This window comes from Brassica rapa, chromosome A10 (genome assembly GCF_000309985.2).
Source record: "Brassica rapa cultivar Chiifu-401-42 chromosome A10, CAAS_Brap_v3.01, whole genome shotgun sequence".
Lineage (NCBI taxonomy): Eukaryota > Viridiplantae > Streptophyta > Magnoliopsida > Brassicales > Brassicaceae > Brassica > Brassica rapa.
In genome coordinates this window covers 4,290,500-4,313,641 of record NC_024804.2, presented here as the reverse complement: position 1 = coordinate 4,313,641, position 23,142 = coordinate 4,290,500, and the positions used below count along the sequence as shown (strand labels likewise).

The 23,142-nt window shown below is 33.4% G+C and overlaps 1 protein-coding gene and 1 pseudogene across 1 annotated transcript; one reads left to right on the top strand and one right to left on the bottom strand.

Moving 5' to 3' along the window:
• Positions 1 to 5,757: 5,757 nt before the first annotated feature.
• On the bottom strand, positions 5,758 to 6,381 carry LOC117129291. Its single transcript, XM_033282850.1, has one exon. It carries the CDS (start codon positions 6,379 to 6,381, stop codon positions 5,758 to 5,760), a length of 624 nt encoding a protein of 207 aa, XP_033138741.1.
• Positions 6,382 to 13,575: 7,194 nt separating this feature from the next.
• Positions 13,576 to 17,120, top strand: LOC103854368 (annotated as a pseudogene).
• The last annotated feature ends 6,022 nt before the right edge of the window (positions 17,121 to 23,142 follow it).

Below are 23,142 nucleotides of genomic sequence, written 5' to 3'. Positions count from 1 at the left end.
TGAAACTATTTTTTTAAAATTTTATATAAAGTATTTATTTATATATTTATTAGAATCCTAAATTTCACATTCCGAAAACTCTACCCTACCCCACCCCTCAACTCTAAACCCTAAGTCTAGATTAGTTAATCCTAAGGGTATAATTGTCTTTTACTCTTTATTAAAAGTGAGGGTAAAAGTGGTTAGTGTAAACATGAAAAGTGATACTATGAATGTGCTATTTGTGGCAATTTCCCAAATAAAAATCGATATCAGATAAGGAAGTTGATAAAAATAAAACATTATCTTATATTAACTTAATATTTATAATATTTTTGAAATTTAAATAAAAATAAAAATGCAAGACTTTCAAATAATTATAACTATATAGGTTTAAAAGTTAAAACACGTGGTTTCAAATTTTAAGTTATATGTCATTGACAATATTCAAAAATAATATATACTGTATATAAGTTGATGTTATAAGTTATTGAAAATGTCCACATATTATTTTAAAGCACAAAAATATGCCAAATCACTTTTTTATTTGTATTTCTAAAAATGTCAACATTACCGAAATTGTTTATTTCAAAGTAAAATATAAATCAATATAAGAAGTTAAACTTAAAATGTTTAATTGATTTGTGAAAATTTACATAAAATAACCAACAAAAACCATTATTAATATAAATTGGAAGACTTTCAAACAGTTATAACTATATAAATTCAAAACACCCGATTTTAAAGTTTAGGTTATATGATATTGAAAATAACAAATAACATATATTATATACAAGTTGATACACTTTTTACATTTTAAATTATATACTATCGAAAATATTCAAAAAGAGCATATACTATATATAAGTTAAGGGAAATTGCCACAAATATCACATTCATAGTACCACTTTTCATGTTTACACTAACTAGTTTTACCCTCACTTTGAATGAAGGGTAAAAGACAATTATACCCTTAGGGTTAACTTATCTAGATTTAGGGTTTAGAGTTGAAGGGTGGAGTAGGGTTTTTGGAATGTGAAATTTAGGATTCTAATAAATATATAAATAAATACTTAAAAATATATAAAAAATTTTAAAAAATAGTTTCAAACATAATTTTCGTTTTTCAAAAAGAAATTTCGAAAACAAAAATAAAAAAAGTTTGAAAAAAAAAATTTCAAAAAAACAAAATTTATAAAAAAGTTTGAATTTGAAAAAGTATAATTTGAAAACATAATTATTTTTTTTTTTTTTTTTTTTTTTTTTTTTTTATTTAAATAATAATTTATTATATATATAAATAACAAGGGCTTAAGAGTCTTTTGTCATTTAATGAAGAAGATATTTTTGAAAATGTCTCTTTAACGGTGGTAAAAATAAAAAATGGTACCATGTAAGTGGTAAACATGTAATTTCCCAATAAGCTAACTCTATAAATAATCGAATGTCCACATATCATTTACTATATAAACTAAATCTTTGAAAGATAGCCGTAAATTAATTAAAAAATATTAATCTTAAAAAATCTAATAATTTAAGATACTAAAAAATATGAATTGAAAGTACATATGATTTCAAAATTTAGACTATATTTTATTTGATCTGTCATATAGTATTTACAAATATCATTGAAAATATACCAAATCAGCATCTTAATTTGATATTTTTAAATAGAAAAAATCAGAAAACTATTTCGCTCAAATAAAAATGAAAATAAAATCATTTAATTGATATATAAAATAAAGAGAAATTCTCTAGGATAGACCTAATTTTTTTTTATCACAAATATAGACCATAAAAATAAAAATGACCAAAATTAACTTAAATGTTTTATCAAAAGAAGTAAATATACACTTATACCCTAGGATTAATTAATCTAGACATTAGAGTTTAGAGTTAAGGGGTGGGGTTTAGGGTTTAAGGTTTATGATATAGGGTTTAGGGTTTAGAGTTTAGGGTTTAGAGTTAAGAAGTGGGGTTTTGGGGATAGGATTTCAAAATTTTAAAAATAATTTTTTTTAAAAAAAATTCAAAATAAAAAATACTATTTTATCATTTTAGTTTTTGAGGTCTATTTTTATGACAAAAACTTAAAAAAGTTATTTGAGATAATTGCCCTAAAATAAATATTTTAAATTAAACATAAGATTTTAACTAACCAAAAAGAACAATTTTTTTTTAAAAAATCATTTTTTTATTAAACAAATCCAAATATTCGTGTATGTAAAATTAAAATCAATACAAAACTAGAAAAATATAAACTAAAATTTTTTTTAAAAATTATCTTACAATTTTGATTGAGATATATATACATATATATCAACTTATTGAAAATTTAATATAAAAAATTTTAACTAGAAAAAAACAAAATTATGTCTTTTTATGAGAAGGGGTATATGTTATTAAAATATTATACATATAATTTTAAAACTATAAAAAATAGGCCAAATCAGAATCATAGTTTAATATGTTTAGAAATCTGAAATTTTTATAAAAATCTATAAAAATCCTTAGAGTCTATATTTGTGACAAAACAAATAGTGCTACTCGGGGAATTTTCTAAAAATATTGATAATTGTACATCAAAATAAAATAGATATTTAAAATCAAAACAGTCAACCTAATTAAACTGAAATTTAGTATTTAAAATTTTCCTAGTTCTATAGGTATCCGCTTAAAAGTAGTATAAGCTTATATTCAGTTACACAAGTTTATTTTGGTCTTATTTTACTGAGCCAATTCATCTTTGATTACAATAAGTGTACAAAGTTTTATTATAGATAAATGATGGTAAAAGTAGTTTAATTATTTAAGAAACATATTATTAACTAGCCAATTTATCTATTTATTTTCAAACTGCCATTTATCAATAAAATGAATTAATATAGTTATTTACTCATCAACAATTAAAACTTTATTAACACTACTATATTATTTTTTGGAACTACTTTTTAAAGAAAATTAGATTAAAAATCTTCATTAATCTATTCAAATAGGTTTTTTTGAAATAAACCTAAAGATAGTTATAATCAACAAAAAAAAAATTAGGATAAAGTTATTAATAATAAAAAAAGTACATGGTGATTTTTCATAAGTTTTTAATGTAATTCATCAGTAAAATTTGTAGGATCCATACGTATGAAACTTTATTAAAGTAATTAACAAAACATATACAATTAAAAATAATTTCAAACGAGTTTATCAAAGAAATATATTTGAAGAATTAATAAAATATATGAAAACATAAGAAAATCCAAAGAGGTTCACCAAATAAATTAGTTGAAATTTATAATATTATTTACAAATAATATTGACATTTGAGTGTAGTCTCAGCGATAAGAAAAAATAATAAATATGAGGTATATTCATTATATATTCGTCAGTGAACTTATATTATCTAAGAAATATTAATCAATAAAATAGAAAAAATGAATTTGTGACAAACTTCTAAAAATTAGAAAAATACATGTGAACTAATAAAACATCATAGGCCCTAGATTAATTTATACTCTAACTAGATTAAGTAGAAGATATATCTATTATTTTAGACTTTATATATTTTATTAAATAAAACATTACGTAACATTATTTTAAAATTCTATATATTTATTTCCTTTTTTCTTATACATAACAAAAAAATATTTAATATTATTTAAATCCCATCAAAATTGTTATTATGATCAAAACGTAAATATAAATATTATAATATTAGATATGCATTTAAACAATTAAATAAGGGTATTTCTAATATTTATCTACCAAAACCGCACAATTTCTTTTTCTAATCAAACATAATTCTGCACTGCTTATTTTATCAAAGCTACACTTATCCCGCAAACCGCATGAAGCGCATGTGCATTATAATGTACTTTAGTTACGTCGCTCTTATATTACCAAATTCGAACCCTATAAAATTAGGTTATACTTATTTGAATAGTCCCAAAATAGAGATCTAGTGCTCAGTATAATTATATATTGAATGTTAATACATAATGATTAAACGAGTAGATTCATAACGCATACTCTCTCATATGTGCCCTACAGATAGATATATACGAAACATGCATGTGTATATATTTATCTTAAATTTGACTATTAGTTTAATATCATAACTAGGTGATGACCCGCACCTTGCACAGAGTAAATAGACTAAAGAAATTATAAATTTTAATCAATTGATATTGAAAAGGTAAAAACAATAATGACATATTATACATGGTATAGATTAGCAGAAGAACGTTTGATATTTGTTTAAGATATAAAGAACATACATAATAAGAAAACCATTTTAATGGTCTCTCCACCAGCAGTCGAGTACCGCTTCCAAAGTCTTATGACTTTCACTATAATCTTCCACAAAGACTTCTTTGGCTTCAAGTCAGAGATGAAATTCATGCCACTAATTTTCTTTGCCAGTTTTGAAACGTATAGTATGATATATATAGTCACAACTGATAGAGTTTTGATCCACGACATTTGAAAAAATGAATATCCCATTGCCAGAAAATCCCTAATTGTTAGTACATTTCCAGAAAATTATAGAAAGTATTATATGAAAGGATCCAAAATAAAAGAAGTCCATATTAAAAATGATATTTTTTACTTTAAACTTAACCAGAAAGAATCATATAAATTTCCATATTTAATGAATATCACAATTTATGTTAATTTCGTAATAAAAAATCTTGCTGTAAAAGTTAAAGGATTGAAAGAAATTTAATATCTCATTTCTTGTTGAATGTATTTTATAATCACTCAAGATTGCGTTTAGATTTTTTATATACGACATTTTGATTTTACAATATAGTCGAGTTTATATTGCTCAGTCCCAAAATAAATGTCATGTATCCCAAAAAATACATAAAAATATTAATCAAAATTAATGTCACGTACCAAAGTTCTATAGAAGAACATAATTATGAATCTTTTACATTTTTCACTCCTTAAAAATGTCATGTATCATTTATGGATCGTAAATAACATGATATTTGATTTTAAACTTAACTGGAAATAATTATATAAATTTCCAAATTTAATGTCTGTCAGCATTTATGTTAATTTTGTACTCAAAAAGTCTTGTTGCAAAATTTTAGGGATTGCAAGAAGTTTAATATGAAATTTCTTTTTGAATGTGTTTTACAATCACTCAAGAACATGATTATTAACAATATATTATAAAATATGGATTTTGTCTTAGCCATCGAGATTTGTTATATAGCCATGATATAATAGCTAATATAAATAAACTTAATGTATGCTAACTTCTATAAAATAATACAGCATACACATTGAAGAATCCACTAATATTATGCTAAGAATTTGTAAAATAATACAGCATACTCATCGAAATATACACTAATATTATGCCACGCCACATTTGGAAAAGACAACCTTTCTTGGTTATCAAGTATATTGTTAATGACTGTCAGCGTACACCATAGTTTTAGTAATGTAATCACGATTTATATAGTATTTACAACTATCAATCAATTTTTAGTAATGCATTACTAAGCAAGGAAGAGTTATTTAATAAAAGGATCTAAATAATGAATAGTTAAAGTACATGTAATTAGTCTAAGCAAGGAAGAGTTATTTAATAAAATTTATGAGAATGATTCTCATGATGACACATAAGTAATGATATTTTGGTTAATTTTTTTTTTTTTGAATGAATGTTAAATTTTATTCATCAAAAAAGCCTTTTTACATCAAGTGTAGACAATAATAAAACTTTACTATCTTTTAGTTAAAAAACTATTTTTAATCTCTAGTACTAAACTAATATTGTAAACTCCCCTCCATTCCTCTTCTTCTTTGTCTACTAAGTAAGCTGAGCTTGTTCTTTACTTCTTTATCAACCAGCTTCTTCATTAATGAAATAGCCTTCGGCTTCTCCCCATGTCTTATGCTATTTCTCTCCCTCCATAAAGAGTAAACAGCCACTTGAAATGAGTATCTGATACAAAATGCTCTTATCTTCCCCTTGATACTTCCTGAAATCAGCGAAACCATAGCAGACCAGGAGGAAGAGTAAGTACCCCGAAGAATCCCAAGGGTTAAGTGTTTCCAGAGCTGAGCAGAGTAAGAACACTCAAAAAATAAATGATCTCTAGACTCCACTGCAGCTTTGCAGAGAACACAAGTCGCATCAACACTAGGATTCAAAGAGGATACCCTATCCATAGTAGCCAATTTATTCAACACCACTAGCCAAGTGATAAACCCAAATTTTGGCGTCCCTTTAGCAAACCAAACTCCTTTTGCCCAGGAGCAATGTGCAGAAGGTTCTCGGAGAAGCAGCCAGGTTTCTTGGGTCGAGAACTTAGCTTCATAACCTCTTCTCCATCTCCAATGGTTTACATCCTTGACGGTATGATTCAGCTTCTCCTTAACTGTACTCATCTCAGTTTCAATGTCATTAAGCACCTCAGACCTGTGCTTACGTTTCCTTCTAGCATGCACCTATAGACACAGCTTCTTCTATAGTGGCTTCTCTTCTTATACCCATACTGATAATCCCCCGATCCCCCAGCAGATCATATAAGATACCTTTGTCAGACCACATATCGAACCAAAAGGAGATACTTCTACCATTCCCGACCTCCATCTTGAAAAAAGACCTTGCTTCCACTCTTAGCTTCAAAATTTTTTTCCACATCCAAGAACCAACTTGAGAGGAAAGCTTTACTTCCCAAAAACTTTTCTTCTTGAGCAGAAACACTTTTATCCATTTCCCCCAAAGTGACTCTCCCAGCAGTAGCCTCCAAATGAGTTTTAATCCATAAACCTTATTCACTTCTTTCAGACTTCTGATACCAAGCCCTCCTTCTTTTTTTGGTTTACAAATACTTTTCCACGCAACCTTAGCTCCAGTAGCTTTTAGAACTGGACCAGACCAAAGGAAAGCAGCACAAAGTTGTTCAATCTCCATTGACTTGGAAGCCTAAACACCGCCGCCCAATAGTTAACCAAACTCATGAGAACTGCATTGATCAACTGCAAACGGCCAGCATATGATAGGAATCTACAGTTCCAAGTGTTGATCCTATTTCGTACACGTTCCACCAGAGGGAGATAATCAGACTTACACATACCTTTGGTCATCAGAGGAAGCCCCAAATAGCGGACAGGAAGATTTCCCTCTGCAAAAGGAAAGTTCCTTAAGATTCTACTTCTTTCTTCTTCTATCACTCCAGCCATGAACACCGTTGATTTCTCGATGCTTATGTTTAGACCAGACCACTTAGCAAAATCCTCAAAGACTGACAATGCACCTTCAATGGATACTTTAGTACCTTCCACAAATACCATTAGGTCATCGGCAAAACAAAGGTGGGTGAGGGATAGCTCTTTGCACCGTGGATGGTACTTAAATCTCTTCTCCATCACTGCTTGATCAATCTTATGCGATAAGACATTCATACACAAGACAAAGAGATAAGGGGAGAGGGAACATCCTTGCCTTAATCCTCTTGTACTTTGGAAATAACCTGCTAGCTCACCGTTTACTTGCACCGAGAATGAGGGAGTAGTTATACAAAGCTTTATCCATCGAATAAACGTAGCAGGAACCCCAATTGCTTCCAAACTCTGTAAGACAAATGACCACTGAACCGAGTCGAATGCTTTTGAGATGTCAATCTTCAACACACACCTAGGAGAAACAGCTTCTTTATGATAGTCCTTAACCAGTTCCGAGGCTAGTAATACATTCTCCAGCAGTAGTCTTCCTTTTATGAATGCCGACTGATTCTCAGTAATGACTCTCGGAAGAAGCACCTTAAGTCTGTTTGCTAAGATCTTCGACACCACCTTATACAAGACATTACAGCACGCTATAGGTCTATAGTCTCTCATCTCCATCGAATCAGTTTTCTTAGGAACCAGCGCCAAGATAGTTGAGTTTACTCCCTTAGGTAGAAACCCAAACCTGAAGACAGACTGGATAGCAACCGTAAAATCATGAGCAATAACAGGCCACGCAATCTTAAAGAATTCACACGGGAAACCATCCGGACCAGGAGATTTATTTGCTGGCATAGCAAATAGAACCTTGTGGACATCCTCCTCTGTAACCTCTGCTACCAGCAATCTACAATCTTCATCTGAACATCTAAACTTCAACAGCTTCTGCAACTCCTCTGTGGTGGTACCATTATAGTTCACAGGGGACTGGTTGAGAAATTCCGAAAAAAATCTCACAGCTTCTTCCTTTATCTCCAACTGCTTTGTGACAACTATTCCATCTTGACATCTTATTTCTCGAATAGTATTCTGCGCTTGTCTTGATCGAACCGCATTATGGAATGACTTATTGTTTTGGTCCCCCACCTCTAACCAGTGTAGTTTAGCTTTCTGCTTTAGAAAACCTTCTTCCAAATTAGCAACATGTAACCACCTATCATAAGCTTCTGCTTCCTCTTGTATTGAAGTAGAACACGGATTGGTTAAAGTAACCTGCTGCTTCACACACAGAACATCATGAGCTTCTCTTGATTTTCTAGTAAGATTACCCAATTTAGTTTTACCAATCTCTCTGATCAATGGCTTCAAATTCTTTAGCTTCTTCGAGAATCTATACATTGCAGAGGTTGAATGAAAAAGTCTCGGAGTAGTGTCCCAATATTCCTTAACCCTCGGGAGAAACTCTGGCAAACTACCAATCACATTCACAAACTTGAAAGGTTTTCTCAACTTCTCACTCTCAGGCAGCAGTTGGAGCTTACATCTCAAATGATCAGAGCAACCACCAGCTTCAAATACAGAATAAGCACTAGAAAATCTCAGTAGGGCAACATCATTCATAAGAACTCTATCCAATTTCTTACATATCACTCCTTCCTCCCTCTTATTACACCAAGTATGCAAAGGACCTTGAAACCCCATATCAGAGAATCTACAATGAAGAACCATACGCTGAAACTCTCTCATCCCACTCGGTGTTCTTCCCATATCATCAAATCTAGAACTTTCAGCAGCTTCTAATATCTCATTGAAATCCCCCGCAACAATCCACGATTTATTAAGAAACAAATTTGAGTCACTATGATGACACAAATCCTCCCACAACTCCCTCCTATCTTCTGCCAAATTATTAGCATAGACACAAGTAAAAAAGAATTCCTCCTGATCTGGCAACTTGACAGAACAAGTGATTAACTGATCTGTTTTGTAAACCAGAATCATACTCACTTCATCTCTCCATACTAGCCATATTCTCCCTCCCTGACTGTGTTCGTAGTTAGTCATAAAAGACCAGTCCTTAAACACCTTCTTTAGAATCCCATCTGCTTTACTCTCTCTTACTCTCGTCTCCAAAATACATCCAAAACTCATATTATTACCCCTTACCCAATCTTGAACTATGGAATGCTTCAATGATTTGTTGAATCCGCGCACATTCCAAAAGAAGCTCGTCATAATTAATGTTTGCGTCGTGAAGTCCTTGTGCTCTTTGGATTTGCATCCAGAGCCTTAGGCTTCTGACCCCTTCTCTTCTCAACCCTCGCTTCTTCCGATATTTTGGTTAATCACACATGGGGGTAAGCTTAATTGTTAATAATGCTCCTCAAATAATATAAAATTTTATAGAAATATTATAGAAATATGAAGAGTTATAGAAATATAAGAAAAAGTGTCGTTAATAGTAATTCATAAAGAACAAATTTCCTAAAACTAAAGTTTGTCTTACAATTGTATAAACGCATCCACCTCAGCCATAGATGGGTTCAATGAAACATCAGAAACATTGTAAGCATTCGATATGCTACGATCCTCTATTTGTAAAGCATGTAATAAGCTTTCGATTAGCACATAATCAGCATAATTATCTTAAAAAACATAATGAGTATAATATGCTTTTCAAAACGATATTACTCACCTTTCTACACTTTAACTTCCCAAATCTCAGATGACAGATTACTGTTTATTCACTGCGAAGCTGAATCGCATCACTAACATCAACCGCAAACCTTCCCCATAAGACCATTGAGAGTCGCTCATCACTATATGAAAAACAGAGAACCGAAAATATCGAGTAAGTCGACCATAAAAGTTTATAAGACTTGTATAATAAGTGGAAGATCAAAAATACAAAATACGTTTTCGTATAGATAACCATATCTCCATTGCTAGTACATTCAAATTCAGCTTTATACATATTTTCAGATTATAAAAATATTAATTTACGAATATAAATTCCTACCTCGCTATGCACTAAAATAATTAAGACATGAAATTTAGTTTTAAATATTTATTCACTCATCTTGTTTTTAGACCATTATAGCACTTGCTCGAATATTCAGATTTCAAATTTAAACATAACTAATAGTTTTTATGATCGACAAATCGAGAATAAGGATTCAAATAGAATTGTGCATTTGGTTTATAAGATTTCTATAATACATGTCACAGTTTCGACGAAAATATTAATCATCTTACTTTGAATCACGAAGTTCGAGAGATATCTTCTGAGTATCTTTGCTATTCACAGAAACCACTTTTACATGACTGACTTCGACAATCTGTCCAATAACATCTGCGATAACAATACACAAAGAAATCATATCAGTATGTTATTCACTTAAAAATCATATAGAAAAGGACCACTTACAAACCAAAAAATCAGGATCCAGTGTTCCATCTAAAATGCTCCGATAGGTAACAGGTTGGAATCCCCTGAGATGGTCCAGGAGGTCTTCACGTTTTCGAACCCGGTTGTAGGAAGAAACCCAATTTTATAAGAATGATTGGTTGTCCGCAAGAGGGTGTCAAGGAGAAGTTAAAAATAAGTTTAGAACATCCTTGACTGAAGAAAGGATCAAACTGACAAACCAGTTCCTTTTTAATTGACGCATGGATTTTATCTCCCTGCAAAAGTAAAAAAAAAAGTGGGCATCATATACAAAATAAATATTACACATTAAAGATGTTGTGAAATACATAATAAGGGTAACTTACTTTAGCATCCACGAGAACCATTTCCATGGTTTCGCCAGCAGCAGCCGAGTAATGCTTCCAAAGTCTTATAACTTTCACCCTTATCTTCCACATAGACTTTTTTGGCTTTAAATCATATATGAAATTCATGGAACTCATTTTCGATGATGCTTTCTAAATTTTTTGGTTGTGATGCAGTTTTAGGAACAATTTAGTAAGATATATATAGTGAATCAGCTATAGGGTTTAGACGAGGAAAGTCTTGCGACAATCAAATATTCTAACGTCTATAATCAAGGCAAAAACAAATCCCTAATTGTACGCATAATTCACAAATTTGGAGATAATATGGCTTCGGATATAATAAAATAAAATTTCGTGTCTTGATTATTTTATTTCATAGCAAGGTAGGAATGTCTACTCATCCTTAATATTTTTATGCCTAAAATAAAGTCAATATAAGTCGTTGATTGGTCAACGACTCAACATCCATAATTATTCAAAAATTGAGATCAAATATGGCATCTATTCTTTGACCATTAAGATTTAACATCTTAGGTTACGTTCATATAGTAAAACGATCAATCAGGGTGAATATTATCATATAAAACTGGAAAGAAAACATGCGACTTTCTATAATTAGAAATAACACAAGTTAACATATATTTGATTGTGATGCCGTTGGTAGACGAACGTGATGTTATCAAATAATACATGCGACTTTCCATAATCAGATAATATATTTGATTATGTTACTATCGATGGTCAAATACTTATATATTTGACATTTGATTATGTTATCTTTATAGTCAAATGTATACATTACAAAAACACAAAATATGTTTTTGAATATATAACCGGGATATAGATTACGGAATATAGGTAGAGATTAAGAAAACTTGATTATGTTATCTCCGTTGCTAGTACATTCGGATTCAAATTTATACATAACTAATAGTTTTTATGGTCAACAAATCTAAAAAGATTATAATTTTTATCCTATAGATTATAATATAAAATAAAGGAATCATGCGTTAGGTTTAACTTATCATGGGATACATTCTTTAAGTGAATGGCTTATGTTTCTTTTGCTAACCACCCGGTTCGGTTAAGATCTGCGGTTAGTATATTAGGCAATATGCTTAATTGCTTACAATAAAGATGCATAAAATGAAACATAAGTCGTTGATTGGTCAACATCCATAATTATTCAAAAATTGGAATCAAATATGACAACTTTTCTTTGACCATTAAGATTTAACATCTTAGGTTACGCATGTATATTCGTAAATTAATATTTTTATGCCTAAAATGAAGTCAATATAAGTCTTTGATTGGTCAACATCCATAATTATTCAAAATTTGGGATCAAATATGACATCTCTTCTTTGACCATTAAGATTTGCCATATTATGTTACGTTCATAAGGTAAAACGATCAATCATGGCAAATATTATCATATAAAATTGGAAAGAAATCATGCGACTTTTCATAATTAGAAATAACACAAGTTAACATATATTTGATTGTGATGTTGTTGGTAGGCGAACGTGATGTTATCAGATAATAAAATGCGACTTTCCATAATCAGATAATATATTTGATTATGTTACTATCGATGATCAAATACTTATATTTTTGACATTTGATTATGTTATTTTTATGATCAAATGTATACATTACAAAAATACAAAATACATTTTTGAATATACAACCGGAATATAGATTACGGAATATAGGTAGAGATTAAGAAAACATGATGCTATCTCCATTGCTAGTAAAATCAGATTCAAATTTATACATAACTAATAGTTTTTATGGTCGATAAATATAGAATATTCAATATATAAGATTATACTTTTTATCCTATAGATTATAATATACAATAACGGAATTATATGTTTGGTTTAACTTATCATGAGATACATTCCTTAAGTGAATGGCTTACGTTTTTTTTGCTAACCACCCGGTTCGGTTAAGATCTGCGGTTAGGATATTAGGCAAGATGCTTACAGTAAGATGCATAAAATGAAACATATACTATGTGTTTGTGCCAATGGCATGACATGTAATTAGTCTAACATAAAGAGGACTATTAAAAAAAGGATGTGATGTGGAATGTGATGTTGATACGTAAGTATTGCCAAACTTGTGAATCACGCATGAAGCCAAAGTTTATTTTAAAAAGTTCTCCTCAAATAATAAGAAGGGGATTGATTAACTTTGGATTCGGTTCAACTTTTAACTTGAGAAGTAAAAATAAAAAGGCAGGCCGCATGCGTTTGGTTGGACGTGAGAGCAAAGACGGGACAAAGACAACTTCTCCGCTTAATATCCCCCGACTTCCTTTTTTCTCCTTCCTCTTCACCAAATCTATACATGTATATATATGTATATATTCATTTTTCAAATACTACAACGTCTCTCTATAATATAGTTAATATTATTACCATAAGTTTTGTGTTGTGTGATTCGTACCTATCTTCTTTTTGGTACGTAGCTATTCAATTCAGTCTTTTGGAAACTGCTCAGTCTTGTTGACTTTTTTTTTTAAATCTCTTAAATGCAATATCATAATATTGTCTTTGGTTAAATGTGAATATACCCATAGTACTAATATTTACTATGTTCTCTCCTCCTAATCTCTCTGGATTTTATTCCCATTTGGTTTTGTGTTGCTTCGCTTGGCTTTCCTCATTCCCATCTTCATAATCTCCTCCTCTTCTCTCTGCCTTGATAAAAGTGGTTTGTTTTCTCCTTTCTCCTCTTTTCTCCGCAGTCGGTTTCCTCTTTCGTTGTGTGTTTGTGGAAGAATCTTAACATATTTAAGGTTGAAGCCGTTTCTTTCTCTCACCAAACCTTCTCAGATCGGTCTTCTTTCTTTGTTTTGTTTTTTTTCTGGGTCGTGGGTTTCTTCAAGCTTGATCGTAATTGGTGGGTTTGTATGTGTTCACCCATTTGGAAGAAGAAAGTTAGTTTCTTTGCAGTGAGTTTTTTAAGGCTGGATCTCTGTCTTTGGTTTGAACGAAAGGTTGTCTTTTTATTATTTTCTTATTTCTCTGTAACAAGGCTTTTTGGTTATTATACTACATTCCAAGTTGTTGTTATGCTTTGCTTGTATGTGCTGTTGAATAAGTATGCTTTGTATTGAGAATGTGGTTTGAAAGTTGAGATTTTTGCTGAAGTTTTGATCTTTTATCTTATTCTTACTGATGTGATTCGTTTTGTAGCTGTGCAAATTGTTTTTATGTTCTTTGTTATTGCAACTTTTAAGTGCCATTGGTTGGTTATATAGCCTGTGCTTGATTTTGAAGTTCAGTGTCAACATTGATAATGTAGCGTTTGTATATGATAAGATAAACCAAGTAAATAAAGTTGAAAACAGAACTAAGATAAACCCTTATGTTCTTCAATCGTAGATCACCCACCCACCATTGGCTTTTGAATGCTTAACTCTGTTTCTTTTGACGATCATACTCTTCGAGGATTTGTAGTGCACCCTTCCTATTGTCATTGTTACTTATATGAATCCTTTTTGATGATGTCTTGCAGTTTCTAGCATCGGCTACGTAGCAAAAAGTGGGGGAGAATATCCAATTCTCAAGTGTAAACTGTGATTGAGGATAAGATGCAGGGAGAAAGGTCTAGTATCGGTTCTTTACCAGAGACCTTGAACTTTGAGAATGGTTCTTCATCTACTAATCCTGTGGTAGATCAGCAGATTCGGTGGGGGGATCGTCACAGTATTGGTGATAACGATCTGCAGAATTACATGAATACAGCTGCTGATACTACAAATACTAGTTTTGCAAACTCAGTGTATCCTGAGCAATGCGACTTGCACATGTTTAGCCTTGGTGAGGGTAGCTCTAGTGGTGCAAAGAACAAAGCACCTACTATCACTGAAAAATGGATGGCGATTCGTCATTTAGAGGAACTAAGAAACGACAAGGTTGAGTTGAACCCTTTGTTTATGCAACCTTCTTCTGGTGCAAACCGAGTGGTTGGCAATCTGAATGCAAAGCATAATGGGCTTGAGTCTGGTCTTATACAAGAGAGCGGTGTTAGAGTTGGTTCGGGTGCAGATGGGCAGCATAAAAGAAAAGCTCTTGATGCCGGCATTGGACAGTCCTCCTCATCAAATGTAGGTTTCCGTGAGTTACACCGTGGAGAGAGCAGTTCTTTGTTCTCAGGAAAAAACGATTTGAACATGTCTCTTAACCATGGGCCAAGAGGATTGGGCCCTGGCGCTGTTCCAAACATGTCTGCTCTTCCTGCCATCCCAGAGAGCTCCAACAGAAACTTCTCTGTCAGGGCTAATCCAGAAAATGTCTTTGCTGCTGGAACTGTTATCAGGCAACCTATTGCTCCATCCTTGAGCGCACCAGGAGACCAACAGCTCGTGGACTTGAGATATAGACATGATTTTGGCAATTATACTCCTCTGAACCCAAATGCTTCTGCTGGTACTATACCCCCTCTTTCACGAAATATGATACCACCATTCCAATGGAATCCAGTAGCAGCAGCAGCGGGTGGATCTTCGAGTTCTGCTGCCCCTGTTGTTGACAGAAATGTCGTTCACCGAGTTGAAACCAGAGAAAGAAGCAACATGCTAGCAAATGCCTGGTTTGTTCCACCTTCTGGTATGATAAATCTGCCCCACGGTCATGTAAGTGGTCCTGGATAGGTTGCCCCGTCTTCATCCAGGACAAGTGTTCAGCCATCACCCTCATTGACTCCTTACCAGAATAACTCGGCACAAAATCAAAGAAGAATATCTGAACATTTACGGAGGAGGTCGTTGCTTTCTTCCCTTGCTACGCATCAGAGAGCTGCTCGATCTTCGGCCCCTCCTGCCCCTCTGGATCAGCATGTGCTTCATCAATCTGGTGGTGATGCCACCTTTCAGGCGCAGAGTCGGGCTTACTCGAGAGCAGTACCAAGACAAGGGCAACAAACTACAAATGGCGTTTCTCAATCTTCTCGAAGCTTAGCATCCACAAGTCGAGGAAGAGGCAGACTGGCAGAGGTTAGTATCATGTTAGATTTATGATATTCTTGAGAAACTGCTCTATGTAGAGCTCTGACACTGTGGTTCTGTTTTGAAACAGCTCCGCAATGTCTTGGAACAGATGCGTAGGACAGGGACCTTGCATTTGGAGGTACATAAAATGCTAATTTGTTTGATATTTTGTATTTATTCATATCTTCTTGCTCCAGAGATAGATGTTTGTTTTCACATCTTCTTTATTTTTAGATGAAAAGATATACCTTGATGGCCATTTAATGTTTTTGTGCTCTGATTTATTCAGGATGTTATGCTTCTCAATCAGTCGATGCTAGGTGCAGCTGGTATTCATGACCGTTATCGAGACATGCGACTCGATGTTGACAACATGTCTTATGAGGTAAAACACTGTAAAATCACCATTTATTGCTCGTTAGTGTCATAATAACCGTGAGTTTGAAATCTGCAGGAGCTGTTGTCTCTAGGAGAGCGGATTGGAGATGTTTGTACAGGTCTCAACGAGGAAACCATATCAAACCGATTGAAGCAATGAAAATACAGCAGTGACACCAGATGTCCACAAGAAATAGAACCATGTTGTATCTGTCAGGTAACTACATCACATCTTGTGCTCATCTTTACTAATTTTAAGGACATGTTGGTTTAAACTTGGTGGCAATAACTGCAGGAGGAATACAATGAGGGAGAAGAACTGGGAATGCTGGAATGTGGGCATGGCTTCCATAGCCAATGCATTAAAGAATGGCTGAAGCAAAAGAATCTTTGTCCAATCTGCAAAACGACAGGGATAAACACTGTAGAGAAGCCAGTAATATAATGATGGAAAGACCTTAAGCTGTTCTATACTATTGCAACCTCACCACAACAACACCCAAAGGGAAGTTAGGATTATGCGTTTTATTTTTTTGCCTTTGGTGGTTGAGTTTGAGGTTTGATGATATAGAGGTAGCGAAAAGATAGGTATGAAGAAAAGTAACTGAGGGACTATCTAAGAAAAAGAAACTTGGGTTCTTCTAAATTTGTTTGGATGATTTTTTTTTTTTTTTTTTTATGATTTACTCATTGAAAGAACTAAAAGGTTTGTGAGCCAATTCGGCAAGTCTGATAGAGTTTATGGATGATTGACTTATTGTACATTATTCATATTTTAATGGTCACCAGTTAGAGGCTACATGTCTTATATCCTAAATGGATCCTATCAACATAGCAAAAGCTATGCATATTCTTCGATTCAAGGAGGGGTCGCAAATGAAGTGCTCTCTCTCTCTCTCTCTCTCTCTCTCTCTCTCTCTCTCTCTCTCTCTCTCTCTCTCTCTCTCTCTCTCTCTCTCTCTCTCTCTCTCTCTCTCTCTCTCTCTCTCTCTGTCTCTCTGTCTCTCTCTCTCTCTGTCTCTCTCTCTCTCTCTCTCTCTCTCTCAGTTTTTGTCCAATTTGGTTTCCTTGAACCTACATCATCTCTTGGTATGTAGTAAAAAAGAAATTACTATCTCCTGAGACCGGTCATATATTTCATGTGGCACATAGAAAAGAAGGAATTAATTTTGTTTTCATCATTCAAAGAAGCATCCTGCAAGTGTTTATGACAAAGATTTAATGGAAGCTGAAATTTGGAGAGAGAGAGATCCATAGCAAGGTTTTGGATCGTCCTCTAAGTCTGGATTTTATTGAATGTGTAGTGTGGACAAGGCCCTCCATCAACTGTCTCATGCAATCTTGCAGCCTTAAGGGGTATACACTGTTGGTATCAGCGGAGCAACTTGGCTGGTAGGGATTGTGAAGGTCGATCGATCTTTCATAGTGGACGTTCTTTCTCCCGGTTTGACTCTCTATTATTAGCAGAGCTCACCTCGCTTCTCTGGTCAGTTGCGTCTCTTATAAGTCTTCGTGTGAACATGGCTGCTATCTCAGTCGCTACACATGTAACGACGGACCTTCAAATTCATTCATATGTAGCTGTAGAAGGACCCTTTGGGCCCTCTAGTCTGCTTGAGAAGGAAGATGCATTTGTATAACTTGGTCTTAGACTATTTCAATATATTTTGCTATTTTTAGTTTTAAAATAGAAAAATTTACGATAGAGCCAAGATATGTTCCAATATTCTTCAAAAATTGCAATCCCTAAATATATAGTAAAAAAAGAATAGAGAAAAAAATAACAATATGTATTATAGAGTAAAAAATAAAGGTGATTGAAGCAATTTTTATTTTAAAATCCTATTATATAATTGAAAATAGCAATAAGCTAGAGATGTTCCTAGCTCTATTTTTCTTTGATTTGGAGGGCGTCTTTATTGTCTTGTCCTATCACAAGGTCTTCAAGAGATGTGACTCGCTTTTTCATTGCAATGTTGCATATTGGTGATTTTTTTTGTCTTTTGTTTAATTGAATGTTTTTTGGTATTGTCTTTAAATTTAGAAATAAGCTTAGTTTTTGTAAGAATATAATACCAAAGAGTGTAAAGCACTAACGGCCACATCCTTTTCTTTAACTCTCGAAAACGTTTATCCCCTACAAAACTAAAATCACGATGGTGCTTAGTCTATAGGTCAATAGAATTCAGTCATCATATATGGGAAAGGTTAGAAAGTGGGTTGTTGAAAGAGTTGCTATCTGAATAAAAATGGTATATGATAATGATGGACTATTCCTGAGTTAGCGATGACTACTAAGAAGAAGGATGCAAGTCTATGGATCGTGGACACACTTACCAAATCCACATATTTCCTAGCTATGAAGAAGATGGAGGGAGCGGATGGTCTAGCCAAAAAGTACTTGGAAATAGTTGTATGATTGATCCATGAAGTGCTAGTAAGCATTATATTGGAATGTGATAAACAAATTCACTTCATCATTTTGGCAGGCCACTCAGAGACATGAGATACAAAAGTACATATTAGAACTTCTTACCATTCGCATAACAATGGATAATCTTAGTGGACGATTTAGACTTTTGAAGACATGCTAAGATTTTTTGTACTTCACTAGAAAGAACAGTTAGGGAAATATAGATATTTTCTATGAATTATTATTGAAGACAACTCATTTTCCATAAAATCGCTGCCGAAGGAATGTCCATCTGTGAGATATTGACAACTCTCAGTTTCATCCAAAAGCTTCTTTCATACAGATTTCAAAAACTACATGAAGCACAAGAAGAAGAAGATGGGTCTCGAAGAGCTCATCATGAGGTTTCAGATGGGATCCAGGAACCGAAATGATGAAAAGCTCCATGCTAAAGAGCACAGTGTCAACATGCCTGAGCACAAACGGAAAAGAAAGGCACACGCTTACTCTCCTGTAAGCCTTTGAAAACTGCTGCAGTTCTGAAGGCTTCTGGAACAAATTTCAAGAAGAAAGACACTGAAATCAATGCGAATATGGAAAAATTCAAGGGGAAGTGTCACTACTGCCACAAAGTAGGGCACAAAATTGTTGAGTGTTGCATCAAGATCAGAGATGAGAAGCATCAAGCGAGTCTCACTGAAGAGGATCTCGTTGCAGTTGTGACGTTGCAGTGGTGACTGAAGTTAACATGGTTCAAAGCAACAACCCCAAAGAATGGTGCTATAATACAAGGGCGACCACCCACATTTGCACTGATAGGGCGATGTTCATCACTTATTAGAAAAGCAAGATGCAGGAGAAGTTGTTCATGGGGAACACTGCAGTCTCCAAGACTGAAGGCCGCGACAGTGTGGTTTTGAAGATGACATCTAGACGTGAAGTCACTCTGACGAATTTGAATCATGTGCCTGACATGAGGAACAACCTGGTCTCGGGAACCTTGCTCAGCTAGAATAGATTCTCCACAAATCTTTAGGCGGACAAGCTCGTGATTAGGAAGAGTAGGATGTATTTGGGAAAAGGGTATGGTAAGGATGGACTGGTCAAAATGAATGTAATGACAGTCTTTTCGAAATTTGTAGCTCCAAAAGTTTCAATGAATAAGAAGTCAGTTGCATATTTGGTTTAGTCTTTAAATATATGGCATGAAAGATTAGGCTATGTAAACAATAAATCTATACAAAGATTAATGAATTTAAATCTAATCCCAAAATGCAAAACAAGTAAAGAAAAATGTGAAGTATGCGTACATGCTAAGCTCACAAAAATGCCATCACATCATGTTGAAAGAACTAACAAACCTCTAAATTTAATTCACATATATTTATGTGATTTAAAATACATACAAACTAAAGGTGGGAAAAAGTACTTTTTGACCTTCATAGATGACTGCACAAAATATTGTTATGTATATTTATTACATATCAAAGATGAAACTTTAGAAAAATTCAAATAATTTAAACTCGAAGTCAAAAATCAACTTAAAACAACTATTAAGATAGTTAGAAGCGACAGAGGAGGCGAGTATGATAGTCCACCAGGCTGCAAAGCATTACGAAATAGATTGATAATGACACGAAAAACTAAACCATGATGGAACACCTGGTGGAAAACACAAAGGTAGGCTTGTAGTTCAAGGATACCGACAAAAGGAAGGATTTGACTATTTTGATAGATATTTTCCAGTAACGAGAATAACATCAACAAGGGTGATGATAGCAATCATAGCTTTAAGAGACCTAAAAATCCATCAAATGGATATAAAAATCGTCTTTCTAAATGATGATTTAAAAGAGAAAATTTACATGAAACAACCTCAGAGTTTCGTCATTCCTGGACAGGAAAACAAATTATGTCGACTTATAAAGTCATTTTATGGGCTTCAACATGCTCCTAAACAATGGCACGAAAAGTTTGACAGCACAATGATGTCAAATGGTTTCAAAATCAATGAATGTGATAAATGCATATATTACAAACCTACCAAAATGCGTATGTTTTGCTATGTCTATATGCAGATGATATGCTTATTATTGGAAGCGATAAAAATATTATCAACCAAATAAAGAACATGCTCAAAGGGAAATTTGAGATTAAAGATTTGAGATTAGCAAATGTTCATCTTGGAGTTAAAGTTACAAGAAATTCATATGGAATTATCATAACCCAATCTCATTATGCTCAAACAATATTAGAGAGATTTAAAAATTACTCTAATGATACGGTAAAAACTCTGTTAGATCTCTTACTTCACTTAACAAAGAATTCAGGTGAAGCAGTTTCACAAAACGAGTAGGCACGTGTGATCGGAAGTCTCATGTACTTAACCAATTGTACTAGACCAGATCTAGCACATGCATTAAATGCACTGAATCGATATACAACTAATCCAGGTCATAAACACTGGGAAGCTATAACGAAAGTACTCAATTACTTGCGTCATACCAAAGATTTTGGACTTCATTATGGTAAAGAACCAGCAGTTTTAGAGGAATATAGTGATGCTAACTAGATATCAGATTCTAAGAACTCAAAATCCACAAGTGGATATGTCTTTACACTAGGAAGAGGAGCAATATCTTGGAAATCTACCAAACAAACAGTGCTAGCCAGATCCACCATTGAATCTGAGTTCATAGCCTTAGATAAAGCAACAAAAGAGACTGAATGGCTTAGAAATTTTTTGGAAGATATTCCTCTGTGGGAGAAACATGTGACAGATATATGCATACATTGTGACAGTCAATCAGCTATAGCTCGGGCTCAGAATAATCTCTACAATGGTAAATCTCGTCACATCCGAAAACGACATAAAACCATTAGACAACTTATCTCAAATGGTGTAATCACAATAGACTACATCAAATCGGCTGGCAACCTTGCTGATCCATTTACTAAAGGTTTGCGACGAGATATTGTTGCTAAATCATCAAAAAGAAAGGCCTTAAAGCCTAAAACGAATGAAAATGTTTGATTGCAACCATATGTATCATGACTAAAGATCCCAAGACGTAGGTTCAAAGGGAAAACAAAATCAAACATAATCTAACCAAAGCACTTTGAGACAATGTAGTCTCTTCCCAGCTTCTAAGATGATAAAAGTGCTAAAGAATGTGAAGAATAAGCATAGACTTTTAATGATTTTATAGCTTTTAAAGCGAAGTGTTACTAAATACTTTTCATGGTCAAGCACCTAATGAGTGTGAAATGGAGCCGTTTACAGGAATAGTCCAGGGCCACAATGGACACAATAGAGAATTTAAGTTCTATGAGAAAATGAAGTTGTGTTATGCATGTTGTCTCAGACTACATAAAACACTGGTTGGTTCAAGACATCATGTTCACTTTCTCGTAAAATTAACCCGACAGATATTAACTATGAGTGGTTCAGGACATAAAAATGTTATTAACTCAAACACAGTGAATTTTTCGTAAACATTCTTGATAAGTTTGTATGTCTAGTCATGAATAGTCTAAGTATAGTAACTAGAGTCTATCGAGTCTTCATATGTTTATAGTCATTTATATTCATGTGAGAGATTGTTGAACCAATTAATAGCCACTGGGCTTTAATAAAAAATGTGAAAACAAATGAATTGGCTTCTATTGTGGACAGCCCAAATAAGAGTTAAAATGGAGTATGGGATTTGTCCTACATGGGTAGAGAAGGAAGAAATGGAGCAGTGTATATATGTTCCCATGACATGAGTGTTTAAACGGCTCAGGAGAAGAGAGGACTCTCCACGTGTGCGCCGTCGCTGCCGTCCGGATGGCTCGGCTCGGCTTGGCTTGGGGTTGGGGCTTAGGTCTTGGTGAAGGGCCATAGCCCCAATAAGATTATTTTTGGACCAAGTTAAGCTCAACGTTTTTGCCTATTTAATTTCCAAAAACAACATGCAATTTAAACATGTAGTTTGTCAATAAACAACACGCTGTCTCTCTTCTTGACGATAAGTTTAAACGAGAAAAATCTTGCGGAGTAAGTTTTGTAACGCCTCACCTTCGAGATCTTCGCGAGATTTCCGCCAACGTGCGCATGTGCTGCATCAGTTACAAAAAGTGGCTCGTCTTCTCCTCTTTAAAAACTTGTCTCCCTTTCATTTCTTTTATGACTTTCACATCGAAAACCAACAGAGAAAATCCTTTAGCGTAAGTCAATATCTCAAGAGTGTTTCGTAGAATTTATAGTTCCATAGAGCGTTCACGAGTGGTTTTATCCTGGGACTCGATATTCGTACAGTCTTGTCTCACTACGAAGCGAATATTTAGAGTTAAGGAAATATATTGTATCTCAATTCCATATCCGTTTCTGAAAACTGTTTTCATCTCTGTTTATTTTCGATTTTTA

What these genes read in the sequence shown, in the direction of transcription:
- LOC117129291 (XM_033282850.1), bottom strand. Translation starts at nt 6,381, where the DNA reads ATGAGTACAGTTAAGGAGAAGCTGAATCATACCGTCAAGGATGTAAAC.